The sequence below is a fragment of the Balaenoptera musculus genome, chromosome 14 (genome assembly GCF_009873245.2).
Source record: "Balaenoptera musculus isolate JJ_BM4_2016_0621 chromosome 14, mBalMus1.pri.v3, whole genome shotgun sequence".
NCBI classification, from domain to species: domain Eukaryota; kingdom Metazoa; phylum Chordata; class Mammalia; order Artiodactyla; family Balaenopteridae; genus Balaenoptera; species Balaenoptera musculus.
In genome coordinates, this window is record NC_045798.1 from 51,705,604 (window position 1) to 51,720,495 (window position 14,892).

A 14,892-nucleotide genomic window follows, 5' to 3' on the forward strand; every position below is an offset into this window, starting at 1 on the left:
CCTGGCACAGAGAAGGTGCACAGGAAAGCATTATTCATCTGAATGAGTGAATGATAATAGATTAATAATAACACTGAAACTTGGTGCTGACACTGTTTTTCAACTTGACTGAAAAGAAACAGAAAATGGAAAAAGGTACCTGTAAACACAAGGAAATATAGTCCAGGCTTTTCAAGAGAGAAGTTTAATGCATTTTTGGTTATTTATTTAATGATAGAAAGGCCCTTTAAAATAATCCAAATATTTCCCAGATTATCACACCCACTCAGCTTAAGCTCTTAATGGGAGGAACCTTGCCTTTTGTCTTTCTTGTAGAACTTGGCAGAGGTCCTTGCCTTTGGTTGGTGAGCTGTGCAATTTTGTTGACTTAAATAGAAGTCTGGGGCTTGATTTGGAAACTGCCTAAATCAATTTCAGGACATTGCTTCTCTCACTGAGGTTGCCGGCCATAAACAACATAACTTGTTAAAGGTTCCTGAGGAAGTAAAATCCAACCGCTTTCAAAGTAAATACATTCATATTTTTTCATAACCCGTATATGCTAGATCTTCAAAAATATCCTTGTACGTGACCCTAAAACATTTATTAAGTACCCACGATATATTTGTTGTTCCGAAGAGGCTAAATGGGCCCCTAGAGATTTAGAAGTTTAAATATGATTTGTTGAGGTTAGCCAACAGGACCGATTTCTTCTGATATCATGTGAGTCAGTTTCATTCGGCCTTTTTCTTAAGAAAACTGACCAAGAGTTATTTTTATTTTTAAAATATGTAAAATCACACCTTTGTAAGAAACTGTTCATTTTTTATTGTGAAGTGCGTTTACGTATGAAGGGGATGAATGTGGATGGTGTGTATAGTTTGAAGGATGATGAAACGAGCGCCATGTCCTCACTGCCCATCTTAGGAAACGGCAGAGGGCATCCCCGGCGTGTGCGCCCTCCACCTCGTCCCTTTGCAGTGGCACTTATGGGATAGGGGGGCAACCGAAGCCCACAAAATCTTGAATGGCTGAGCCAGGGTTTTGTGAAGGTTTTATTAAGAATTGTGAAAGGGACGTGCGGCCCTGCTTGTTGGAAAGCTCTCTTTCCTGACTCACTTTGCTTGTCAGCTAAGTCCAGTCTGTAGTCCTGCTGCCTTTAGAAGGAACCACCAAGTTGAGGGAAGCCATAAGCTTCATGACTGCCTGGCGACCAGAGCACGATTGGAGGAGGATATGGTGTAGCTCTCTTAGAACTGACCGTCTGACGCGCCGATGACCTGTGTGCTGCTCTGCGAGTGGGATGAGCCTGGATTGGGGGTGCTCAGGGTGCCCACAGTGAACCCGGCGCTGGAGGAAGATGGGGCCCACAGCAGGGCTTCACTTCTGAGCCAGGAGCGGGGCCAGTGCGGTCAGAAGGGCCCTGCACTTGCAGGTGCTATTTTGAAAGTCTTCATACTTTTTTAACCTGTGAATGTGCATTTTGTATGATGGGACAATGGAACATGCTCCGAGGGCTTGGAGCCACAACTCATGCGGGGTTTCACCTCCTGCTGCCTCCTCGCCTCCCTGGGAGGGCTTTGCAGCTGACTGCTCCCCAACTCCCTGGGGCTCCAGGCCTTTCTACCCAGCAACTGCTGCTGGCCTCTGTCCCTGGTGGGGCTTGGGCTCTGGCAGGGGCAGGGCCAGGCATGTATGCTCTGTGGCGTCTGAGGGCTGGGCATGGTGCTGGCATTCCTGCCCTGAGCTGGCAGTGTCATAGTGTGTTCAGCGGCACCTTGGTGGGTGAGCCTCTCACCCACCGCTGATCCAGGCACGGAGCACTTTGAGTGTGAAATTGCAACCCCTGGGGGGCCGCCTGTCTGCTGTGGGTGGGGGAGGCAGGCTCAGGGGAAGTGGAGATTGACTTCAAGCACCAACCATGAAAAGTGGCCCACAAATCTGTGGGTCTGCTGGGCAGTTCTGCTTGGGGCCCATTTGGCCCATAACTGCTGGCTCCCTCCTGTGTCTGTCGTCAGCTGGTGGCTCATCTGGAGGCTTGGTGATCCACATTGGCCTCGCTCAGCGTGTGGCGGTTGGCAGGCTGTCGGCAGGGGCAGTGGGCGCGACCAGGTACCCCGGAGTCTGGCTAACCCAGGCTTCTTCGTGTGGTGACAGAGTTCCAAGAGCAACAGGAGAGCCCAGCCCTAGTGAGGAAGTGCCTCTCAAGTCTCTGCTGTGTCACATTTGCTACCATGTTGGCCAGAGCTAGACACAGGCCAGCCCAGATTCCAGGAGCAGAGAAAGAATCCACCTCTTGATGGAGGGAGCTGCAAAAATTACATGCAAGGGATGTGGATGGAGGGATGGAAGGAACCCATGAAATGACATAAGCAAATGGCATTTATTTTAGTTTTTTTCTTTTAAAAATCAGCATATATTTCCCCACTTCTGAACTCTTACCAGAATGAGCTTAACGGATAGACCTCATGTATATTTATAGAACAGTTCCATGCAAATCTATTTCAGAGTTCCACAGAACTTTATTGCCTAGACTAAGGATTACTTTAGACCTGCTGCCAAACCCAGATAATCATTAAACCACCCCAGTAACACGCCACTTCACTGGATTAAGGAAAGAAAAGAATGTATAAGTTGAGACGTGACATCAGCCTTGTTTTAGATATTTTTCCTCTCCAGGATGATGAGTCTGCCATTTCCTTTTGAATGCACTGTCTTTGTAGGAACTGTCAGGAAAACGAGTGACCTTGTGCAGGCTGTCTGCAAGGAGTGGAGGGCTCTTTCCATGTCCCCAGAGATCGAGGGCCCGTTTAATGGTTTGTTTTGACCCGGAGGAGTGGCACAAAATAGCAGAGTATTTGGAAGGGTCCCTCATGTGGCTCTGTGACTGACCTCCTCCCCAGCACCCCGCCCCCACCCCCCCCCCCACCAGATTCCTGGGTACAGGTTCAGAGCCTGCAACCTGGTCCTCCAGCCACACCACTCTCACTGCCCCTCACCTACCCTAACCGCTCTCCTGTGATCGCCCTGCCATGTTATCTTCCGCAGGGCTTCTGGCTTTGTCTTATGTCCTGAAGTGCCTGGCAATGTCCTGGCCACCGAACCCAGGGCCAAGAAAGGAGTGCAGGGGACATGCTCCCAGGGTATGAGGGTTGACACGAAAATCACTGGAGTCAGGAAATTCCAGGGCCCTTAAGTCATTCGGCAAGACATTTGACATGAAAGGCCCAGGGAGGGGATCAGGTTGCCTCCGTGTCCGTAGGAATTGAGGTTCCTGTCAGGAACTGGTCTGGCAGGGAGGTGTCTGAGTCCTTCACGCTGTAGGCGGCGTCTGGATAGTTCCATCCAAACCTTTCTAATGAACAGATTGGAATGAACCGCCACTCGCTGCCTGTTCACATTGTTGTTGCGTTCTTTCATAACTGTTACTTAGTTGTCCCTGACAAGATTGAAGACTGCACTTGGCGTGTACCTATCAATTTGTTTCTAACAATGATACCTAAAGCCGAACCCCAAAGTGCTGAGGGAATTTTACGCTTTGTGTGTCAGTCCAGCCAAATAGCCCTGTATTCCTACCCTTTGGCTCATGTGATGGTTTAAATATTAATCGTGTGTGTCTGGGGTGTAACGATGGCAGGACTCATGTTGTGGAACGGAGCGGGCAGTGTGTGTTTGTTCGTTTGGTGTCTTTACGGGCTGCCCGGGTTGCTGGGACCCCTTCGTGCCCACGTGCCCCGGCTCGCTAAGGGGGTCAGTGTCTGACCTTGCCCCCTTCCTATAGGCATACTGTGAGGATCCCCCCACACCTCCTGAGGGGTTAAAAGGCACAGAGTCATCGTTTCTCTTTTAGTTGAAGGACTTGTACAAATTGCCCGACTGTTAATTAGGGAGGTAGGGTTGTGACACCTGGCTTAGGAAGTCAGGGCAGCCTTTCTCCTGGCAGGGGAATGGGGCCGTTTTATGGAGGATGCTTGGGTCTCAGGAGGCTGTGGCTGCTAATTGTAGCAGAAGGAATATACCTGAGGATGAACTTTCACACATTTTGACGGTTGGCTTAAATGACTTTTTATTCTCTTGTGTTCTATTGGCGTGTCATACTTCCTTGACAAAACGATCTTTGAGGGAAGGAAGCGTCTATGTGTTCCTTGGTGCCCAGCCCGGGCCTGACATATAATTTTGTTAAAATTGAACTATGGAAGTGGCATAGTTAATGATGCCCTGACTATGAGGAGAGGGACGATGAGAACAGGCAGTTCTGCTAAGGTTTTGGGATTCTGTGGTCAGGAGGCTGGGGACACGGTAGGGCTTCCTGCTGTGATTTGGGGCCGCCGGTGGCATGTGGAGGCAGATGCTTGGTGCGCCAGGGTGAGCGGTGAGGCAAACCAGATATTCGCCCCAGCGGCTGGGGATCAAATCAGAAGGTATGGGTGGAGATGGTGTGGAAAATAAACACGGCTGCCAGTAAGGATGGGGCTGCATCTACTGGCCCCAGTGATCCACCTCTGCCCCAACTGAGGAGAAGAGCGTAGGGCAGGGGGGTGGTGAGGGCTGAAAGCCCGGGACAGGGTAGCTCAGGCTTCCGTCTATTCCCTGCTAGTCTCCCCTTGAGGCGCCTCAAGTTCATGACCCAGGAGGGCCAGAAGCAGCGTTTGCTGGGGCTGGCCTGGGTGGCTCGAGAGTGCTGATCAATAAATCTCAGGAATTTTATTCAATATAGCCATCATTAAAAATTAAATTATCCTGTATAAATGTATAACGAATAAAAGTTACATTAGAAACAAAGGTAAAGGAGGTATATGTATATGTATAGCTGATTCACTTTGTTATACAGCAGAAACTAACACACCATTGTAAAGCAATTATACTCCAATAAAGATGTTAAAAAAAAACAGATATTTATAAAAATAAATAATTAAAAATTAAAAAAACCCCAAAAACAGATATTTATAAAAATAAACAGTTAAAAAAAAAGAAACAAAGGTAAAAAATATTCAAATATATATACATATATATGTATAACTGAATCACTTTGCTCTACACCTGAAGCTAACACAACATTGTAAGTCAGCGGTACTTCAATAAAAAAAAAATACTCAAAACATGTCACTGCCTAATTGTTTCATTACATTTTACTGCTACGTATGCTTGGGAGGTTACTTACATCTCCTGGATCTGTATGATAAAAATACTATATGCTGGTGAGCTGCTGTGTAACGTTTTTTAGCTCCACGCTCAGTGACTTCATGGCGGTAGCTTGAAACTGGCCATGGTGGAATATTTATACCACATACACATGCACATCCTGCCTCTCTATACCACAGCAGTACTTCCTCTCGGACTCGGTTCTCTCTGTCTGGCCTGAGTGTGGACCACAGCCTCAGAATGCCTTCGACCCCCTAGAGGGGAAGCAGAAACTTTTTATCCAAAAGCTTCTTTCTTTGGACTTTCTTTGGACTCACACATTTCCAGGGATGGAGACAAAAGAAATTGTTATGGCTTAAAGGGCTTTCATCCCCATCTGCTAGTCTGTTGATTATATGTGGGATTAAAAATGAGCAGAAGTGTTGATACTATCAACAGAACGGACCACGTAAGCTTTATTATTCGAAAATGTCAATAGGAGTTAAAAGCAAGAATGAACTGCAGTGATTACAGCTGTACTGACACGTGGTCCAGTGTACATGGTAACGGGTTCCGTTTCCAATGGAATTTTCCACCTAGGAATGATAAAAGTCAGATTTCAGTCCGCAGGAGACCCTTAGCCCAGGAGACGCCTTCTGCAGGAAATCCTTCCTGTCTGCTGCTTCCGCAGGCAGGGAAGCCAGCTCCCCCGTGTGTTCCCCCCAAACCCTGGGCACACCTCTGGTATCACAGCGCAGTGAGTTTGGCCAGTTTGGTCTCTGCTTTCTCAGATCGGATGATCCATCTGTAAAATGCCAGTCAAGAATGCTGACCCTCACCAGCATGCCTTTAATAGTTTGTTATTAGAGAAATAAAACAGGTGAATCAAATAGGATTAACCCCTTCAAGTGATTTAACTATTTCTTACAAATAATAAAGAACACATTCCTTTCATTCTGTTGAGGATAACCAGAAACACGGAACTGCGGGGTTCCTGCAAGAATTAGCAGCTTGTTATAGATGCTGATTCTGGACAAGTTGACAGTCTGCGTTTCTCTTGTTGAGGATAATAAGCAAAGCTTTTCTATCAAAGGAGACTAATTCCTTGTTTGAAATCTCACTTACACCAGGAGGATTATCAGGCCTTCACCTAGATGTTTTGAAGTAGCCACGTATTTGCCTCCACTTTTCCTCAATCTCCTGGCATTTTGGAATAAGAGCCTTAACTCACCCAAGTGGATGAATAATCAGAGCCATCCTTGCAGCCTGAGAAATGAAGCATGAAGTTATACACTTGGATTTCCTCCTAATGTTAATCTTTGGTACAATTACTTTCCTGTAGTTCTAAGTGTATTGGTTATTCTAAATGTCATGTAATGCCACAAAGGCTCGTGTCTTGCCCTTGTGCCTGTCCAGGATGGGTCAGTGGAGGCGAGGCAGCAGGATGCTCTCTTCCATGCGGTGATTCAGGAACCTGAGCTGTTTCTCTCCAGGGTCTGTCGGTTTCCAGACTTGGGAGTCTTCTCTGGCTCCTCTGCATCTAGCCACAGGCACGAGAAGAAAGGTGGATGGTTGTGCAGGGGTGTTATGGCCAGGCTGGTTGGGACCTTTCTTCCCTTTCACCAATATTCCAGTTACATGGTGGTAGTAGCCCAACTATAGGCCTGGGATATGTGGTCTCTGTTCCCAGGGGGAAAAGGGAACGGGGTTGGTAAATACGTGGCGTTACCTTGGCCACACCAGAACACTCAGATGACATAAGTTGTGTTTTGCAAGCATATTTTCAAGTCCTTAGAAGGTCTCTGGCCATAGAGAAGATGCAGAGCATAGTGGTCAAGAGCATGACCTGGACTCAAATCACCTCTATCCAGATCCCAGCTCCACCATTTATCAGATGTGACATTGGGCAAGTAACTTAGTCTCTCTCTGTGCCTCAGTTTCCTCATTGTAAAATGGGGATAACAAAAGAAATGAATAGAGTTTGTGTGCGAATCAAATGACGTAACATATGTAAAGTGCTTAGAATTATGAATGGGATGTAATTAACAATATAAAAGTATTTGTTAAATAAGTTTTCAAAAAATGAGGCTAGTAACAAAGAGACCTAAGGTCCTCTTTGGTGTGTTGTAATTTGGATATATTGTCATTCAGATGGAGAATGTTTCTTTTTGTTCAATTGTAAAAATGTTTATTGAGCGACTATTAATTATAATGGCCCAGGTATGACCATAGGCGCTGAATAAGTAGGCTTCTCACTGAGTCAAAGGAAACAGCATGTTTTCTCCACCAGATTTGCCTTTTAAACTCTGTGTCTGTCAATCAGTGGTCCCATCGGCATCTTGGTTTCCACTCCCCAAATCCATGGCTTCCCCTGGGCCCCTCAGAGTGGAAAGTGGCATTAGCCCAGTGCCTGGTACTTCTCTTCCCTGCCCACGTATTGGGCGCCCTGTCAATATCACTCCCTTAGTAGGTGCCATTTCTGTCTACCTGTTATGCAGTTTGCTTCCAATCTATTTGTACGAACATGCTACTTCTTCCAGTTAGGATCCAAATTTCAGAATAATGCTGGATGTTAAAAAATACATGAGGGCAACCTGAAGTGATTTCCCTGTACAGATCCCCATCCCAGGAGCAGGCTGGGCATAACAGACTCTTTCTCTTGCAGCTGGATGACTGCACGCTGCAGCTCTCCCACAACGGCACCTACCTGGACTTGGAGGCCACCCTGGCCGAGCAACGGGACGAGCTAGAAGGCTTCCAGGATGACGCTGGGTAAGAGCGACAACTGTCCCTCCCAGCTGGTCCCAACTTTCCATGAAATGGGGGCTCATAGAGGCCTTAAAATATCTTGGAGAAACCACCATAGCTTTGACCTTGTCTTCACTCACAGTTACACAGAAAGAAGGGAGATGCAAGTGATTCACAAGTAGTAACTGCAGACCCTTTTGAATTTGAGTAGCTCTTCTTGATAAGGCTACTCAGGAGTAGGAAAATTTCTGGTGTAGTTTAATTAAGCACATGGTATTTAATAGTCTGGTTTTTTTTTAAACCAAATATACTTAAATTAGTACTTTCCAGATTTTAGTGAATTGACAGCTGTTTTATATATTGTTTTTAACAATAAATTACTGGATATTAAGTTTTCTTGGCAGATGCCTCTGCAGATCATTTTATACTGTATCATCTTTTGAACTCACTACTGTGGAGAAAATAATTCTTAATTATGTTAATTAACATCAAGTTACTTTTAGCTTACATATAGGATTGCTTAATATTTCTGATTGCTGTGAGTCTGAATAAAGCAGTCCACATAAAAAATCAGAGATGTGTACAGAAAGCAAAACCACTGTAGGAATATTGTCATACAATTAGCCATTCCCCTATTTATTAGATTATTTTTTCTAGTAATTGTTTTATCCTTTTCCAGATTTTTTAAACTTTTCATGTTGAAATGATTTTTAACTTCCAGAAAAGTTGAAAATAAAGCACTGATATTTCCCAAATACACTTTACCCAGCTTCCCATAATGTTAACATATTATATAACCATGGCAAACCAAGACATTAATATTTGTAAGATACTGTTATGTATTTACTAGATTATTGAAATACTGTTTGGATGGGGTCCCCCACCTCCCTTTCTATTCCTCATTCATCTAGAGCCAAGTTTATCTCTGATTTCATCGCCTTCCTCCTTAGAAACCTTCAGAGGCTCCCTGTTCTTTTCCAAATAATGCCCAGCCATCTTCATCGGTGTCCAAGGACCTCCCCAAAATTTGTTTTGAAGCTACCTTGCCTGACTTAAAAATATATTACAGTCAGATGAATATTATCTGAGAGTGCTGATTTTTCATGAATGGCTCAAAAAAATGAGGAAAAATGGGAAGCTTCTTAGTGTTTGTTTCCTACCTGACACCAGTGTGTACCGATGACTTCCTGAGTTTCCCCTGCTTTAACACCCATCACAACTTACGGTCCTTTCTCCCTTAATTGTCCCTCTTTTCTGCTGCTAAAACTCTGCTAGGTCAGAACTGTGCCTGTCTGAATATCCAGCCTAGTGTTTTCTCAGCATGTTATAGGCACTTAGTGAGCACTGGTGGCCAGGTGAATGGCAGGATCCCAGAATGTATTCCTGAATGGCATGAACTTGAGCACCAAGACCAGGGTCCTTGGTAGGAACTAGGCAGGTTCTCTGAGGATGCCCTTCCTGTCTCCTGAGTGGTTCCAAGGGCCCCGAAAGACCCTGGAAACTGCCATAGGCTGTACACATGTGAAGCGTATCATTATTAAGTCACATCAGATTCTACTCATCATCATTTAAAAAATTGACATTATAAGACTGATAGATTTGAGGAAATCCATTGCTGTAGTTTTTACAAAGTATTTGACAATGACATCCTTTTATTTAACATGTCAGCATTCAGGCTGGATGACAGTCTAATGGGATGACTTCATGTCTCATTGATCAAACAGATCCCAGGAGTGTTATGAGTAGATCACTGCCAATTTGAAAAATGTCTCTAGTGCTGTTGTGCTTGAAGACCATGACCTGTTTGATATTTTTTCTTTCTTATCAAAACTTGACTGGTTTGGAGATGGCAGCTTAGGAAAAAAGTGTTAATATATTAGATAACAATATCAAGAGTTAAGAGTGGAAGAAAATAAAGCTTTATGGAGCACCTGCTATGCCACCCACTGTGTTAGGCACCTTATTTCACAGTATGTTTGTTTAATAGTTCATTCTGTTAATATCACAAACATGGAATTGGATTTTATTGTCTCCATTTTTCATTTGAAACTACCGAGGGCCCGGAGTTAAATCACATGTCCAGGGAGGCAGAGCCGGTAGATGGTAGAGCCGCGTTTGAACACAGATGTGACTGGTTCCCAAGTCTGTGATCCTCCTCCATCCCAGGAGCTTCTGGGAAATGGCATTTCAGGTTCTCCTGAAGATGTACAGTTGTACCGGTGGGGACATATGGTTGGTTCCTGCAAGGACATCCTCAGTTCCGGGCTAACACACTGGCTGTAGCTGGAGCCACACCCACTGCAGGGTTGCTCCGTCACCTGGCCCTGACGCTACAGCTCGCACTGTCATCAACTCCAGTGTCCAGATGCTGGAAGTCCCTTTGCAGCCGTTCCTGAAGAGCCAGGGAGCCCGCTGCAAGCTCCCCGGAGTAGATCCTGGGGCATTCCTTCTCACTTTGTGCCCTTATGAACTGTCACCTGGCCATGGGTTCATCTGAAAGTTGCAGCCTTGACCACATCTCTGCACCACATTTCCAACAGCACGGGATGCTGGGGAAACGAATTACGGCAAAATGAGAAGGCAGGACTCACGATGTGGGAAACTGCAAACAGGGGAAGGTGACCCAAACGATGTCGGGTAGCCGCACATTTGACTGCTGTGTCCCAAACTCACCCCAGACTTTGAAATAGTCTTCATTTGTGGGACCCACCCTTTGTCGTCTGGAACGTACTCAGGGTGATATTCTTCTGTGTCCGGAAGAATGTGAAGAATCTACCTCCACTGATCTCTGGTGGGGAGATCCCCTGTCCCTGGCCTGGGTTGCAGAAGACATGCCAGGATGGTGCTGTCCCGGCATTGCCGGGTCACCCTCGCGATCCCCAGGTCATTTACCAGCACTGAGCACTGGTGGCACAGGGCACGTTACTGGGAGCTGGCTGGAAGCAGCCTGCAGATGGAGGTTTCCTGCACAGGTGGCAGGTGTCTGGGCACATCTGCAGTGTCACTTGCACTGAGTGTCCCTCCTAGGTCCTCTCCTAGAAGCGTGGCACTTGGCACAGTCTGTGTGCTTGAGAACTCATGTCTCCCTCGAATGGAAGTTAAAATATAATTTCTTCCTAGTTAAGAACTGCCCTGTCGAGGAATGAAAAGGGCAAATGAAACCGTTCTTTCTCTTGATGTTTTTGTGTAAATTATAGGAAAATGCCTGCTCATGTTGTGGCCATCTCATGAAGATGGGTGGCAGGCTGTATGGAGATGGTGGTGGTGTTGGTACAGTGTGTTCTGAGTCAGTTTTCCTTGTGGAGGAGTTGGTTTCTTTGTTCTTGTCCAGTACGCTGCTCTTTTACGCCGGACTAAAATGTAACTTACCCCTTGTTTAGAATGATCACTCAGACTATAGCTAGTTGGAGAAGAGGAGAAAGACCTGCAAAAGTAGAAGGACAAAGCAATTATTATGCTAGCAGAGTAGAGCCAGGTCTGTTTATTGCCTTCCAACGCCAGCGAAGTTAGCAAGCACAGCAGGGTACAGCGGAAGCCGAAGCCCCTGGGTTATTATTCCCGACCCTGCCACTGTGGGACATTGGGCAAGCCACTTCACCTCTGATGGGAGTTTATAAAATTTATTTATAAAATGAGGACAATATTAACCAATCCCATTTTCCTCCTTGTATGAACAGGGATCCCAACAGGGTATCTGTTGCCCAAGCAGAGCATAGCAGAGAGCAACTGCACAGTGGTTAGGGACATGGGCTTTGCAGTTAGTCTTATGGCTGTGCGGCCACGGGGATGTTACTTCACCTCTCCAAACCTCAATTTCCTTGTAAGTGGGGTAATATAATCACAATACTGCCTCCTTGGGTGGTTGCAAGGTAAAATGTGATGATTTTATCTAAATGTAAGTAGGTAAAATGTATTTAAAACATTAAGCTGGTTCCCGGCATGTAATACAAACCCCAAACTCGTAGCTCTTACTATAATTACGGTCAGAATTTGAGATGATACACTGAAATGGGAATCACCGGATTTTAGACCTGGGATGGGGTCTATGCAGGTCCATCACTGGGAGATCTCATTGTTTTAGTTGAGAAAACCAAGGCTCGAGACTTACCCACAGGGCAGAGCTGGGCCAGATTCCACCTCCCCAACCCCCCACCCCTGACCTTTTTGCTTAGTCCCACCCTCACTGCCTTTGAAAGGAAACCGACGCACAGGGAACTGTCACAGAGAAGTGGGGTTAGAGGTTAGCCCTGAAGGCGACAGAGTGGGGCTTCGCAAAGGTAGCGAGGACAGTAGGTTGGGGCGTGGTAGAGCTCAGAGTGGGCCTGAGAAGCACGGGGCGTCAGGGATGCTGTGGACCAGTGTGGTCGTTGGACGGACTGTACGCATCCCCAGGTGCCCCTGACCTGGAGTACCTCAGGGCGCTCACCCGTTCCTCGGCTTGACTCCCCTCGGGCCTGCGCGAGAGGGTCAGCGCTGAGACAGTGCTTATCTCTGATTTCCCTCATCCCGCCACCCCCATTCCTGTCCCCACTGCGTTATGTAGAGGTGGGGAAAGTCAGGTGAAAACCTGTGGAGTGGGGTGGGTGTAGCCACAGTGGGAGGCTTGTGGCTCAGGGATGAAGGATGTGAAGCCTGGACGTGGGAAGGGCTGTGAGGAAGCCCATTCGCAGGGGCAAGTGGGCCCCGACCCCGCCAGCCTTGCAGTGGATGTGCTTGGAGGGACGAAAGGGTTTCGGGAGAGCTCTGGTTTGATTCTTAGACACCTAACTTCTCAGCCTGCAGCTCATGAGCGCCAAGGATCCATGTGTGTGTGTCGGGGGGCAAGAACCCCTGAGATTTCTGCAGTCTGTGGGTATGCAGGGTTTTGGGGTGGAGAGGGGTTTCATAGCCTTTCATCAGATTCTCAAAGAGTTCTCTACATTCCAGATGTCAAGTTTGAAGGAATAAGAAGTCGTTTTCCCTTCTGACTGTCTGATACAAAAGTTAACCTCATCCAGTCACATCTCTGTCTGGGTTTCCTCTGCATCTGGACCTGGTAGAATGGGAAATCACCTAAAATACATTTTAAACCTAAACCTAAAAACCAAGTGAACTCGAAAAACCAAACCGAACAACAAACAAAAAACCTCGACAAAAGAGAGATTCTGGTTAGGGTGTGGATGGGACGCAGGGAAGGGTTTCCCCCCACTTTTCCTCGTAAGTGATTATCTGCAGCTGAGAGCGCAGGTGTGTTGTTGTCTGAGGCTCTTTTGACAAATCATCGAAGGATTAAGGGTCTCCCATCTTCTCAGTGCAAGGCTCACACTGCCCGACCACCAAGCCCTGCTCTGGTCACGGTGGATGAGAGAACTGGTCCTTTGCAGACAAAAGGTGCCCTGGGGGGTAGGGGGGTGGTTCAGTGCTGAGCTGAGCAGAGCAGCCCAGAGGCCCCTGCACACCTGCTCTGGGTCAGTGCTAGGCCACTGCCTTCAAATACCCTGGGGGAAAGCCGCTTAGGAATGCTCAGACAAGACAGATGAGCTTCCGTGCTGAGTGGACAGTGGAATTGGTGTGGCTCTAAGTTCCTTCAAATGCCAGATTGTATGACAGGACAAAGATGGAGTCAAGTAGGAGTGGTGGAGCCCACGTGGGTGCTGGGCTTTATGGTATGGGTAGGAGTCAGAAGAGGACTGGCCTGCAGAGAAGGAGCCCTCACAGAACCCCTTCAGTAACAGGGAGGGCGGGGTGAGGGGACAGAACCTTGAACAGGGAGGCTGCAGTCAGTGTGGCCCACTGTGATGGGGGAAGGGAGTGACCTAATGGGTCTGAACCTGGTGGCTGAGGAAGGTGGATGGACTGGGGCCTGGACCATTGGGGAAATCTGGAGATGTGGTACTAGTTGAGCAGAGAGAAACAGGAGGATAAAATGGACACATGCCATTAGGTGGATAGTGTGTGGACGGTGGACTACTTAGAGAAGTAGTGAGGTTATGGGGGGCAGTTTGGGGAGGGGGAGAAGAGGTTTATACATGTTATTCTGAGGTTATGTCAAGCCACGCTCAAGGTGCAAGGTGGCCAGGTGAGAAATATGGGCCTGGCACTCAGGTGAGAAACATCAAGGACCAGAGAGACTGGGGGTGACCCCTTGGAGGAAGGGAGTTGAAAACCTAAAACTTCTCTGAAAAAATGAAGTCTACTTAAAAGAAGAGGTGGATAATTAGGCCGTTTTGAAGACAATATGTTGATTACAAGATGCTCTTAGGAACCCAGCCTTCTTTGACCTTTCTACTCTGCCATCCTGATGATGTAGCTTTCATCTTTCGTGCTTCATCATAGTTACAGTGTGGCTGCTCTCCCTCCAGCATCTCATCAGGGCAGGAAGTCATGTATTGGTTAGGGTATAGTTTTCTCTGATGTAAGTGATAGATTCCAAACTGTGGAGTTTAAATACAAAGGTAAAAATTTCTTTGTTGTGTAAGAGTCGAAATATAGACAGCTTTCCTTAGACTGGTAGAGCAGCCATACTGTTCTGCAAATGAAAATTCCATCTCTGTGTCCAGAGGGATTGCTTTACCTTTTCCCTTCTCATCTGCATCCCAGCTGCCAGGAAGAAGGAAATGGACAGAGGGGGTGAATGTCCATTCTGTGTGCACATAGCTTTCAGTCACATGCCATTGCCCAGAACTTAGGTCCATGATTATACCGTGAATTTTGGGCTTGTGTCCAGCCAACCCTCTACCTTTATTACTAAGGGTATGAAGTCCCTGTCTTAGACGGGAAGAGTGAAGAACAAATGTTGGTGCCAGCTGGGTCTGCCTCCTTTAGAGAGTTTTTCCAGAACCTCCACCAGCAATTTCCATCTGCTGTTCACTGAAGAGAACTGTGTCATGTGGCCACCCTTGGTAGCCGGGGAGACTGGAAAATATAGTTTTAGGTGGGTACACTGTCACCTCAAACAAAATCAGGTTCTCTTTATAAGACAAAAGGGGGAAATGCATATCGGGTGGGTAACTGGCAATGTCTGCCTCAGCAAGGAGAAAATTTCAAAGAAGGGGCAGTTAAGAA

General features: G+C 46.7%; 1 protein-coding gene across 5 annotated transcripts in view; it reads left to right on the forward strand.

The window, feature by feature from the left end:
• Window positions 1-14,892, forward strand: part of FHOD3 (formin homology 2 domain containing 3) — a 491,767-nt gene that overhangs the window by 51,845 nt on the left and 425,030 nt on the right. For all 5 annotated transcript variants that reach the window (XM_036822951.1, XM_036822949.1, XM_036822950.1 and 2 more), the window contains exon 2: window positions 7,766-7,872. In XM_036822951.1, coding sequence (XP_036678846.1) covers window positions 7,766-7,872 — 107 coding nt within the window. The remainder of the gene's footprint in view (window positions 1-7,765; window positions 7,873-14,892) is intronic.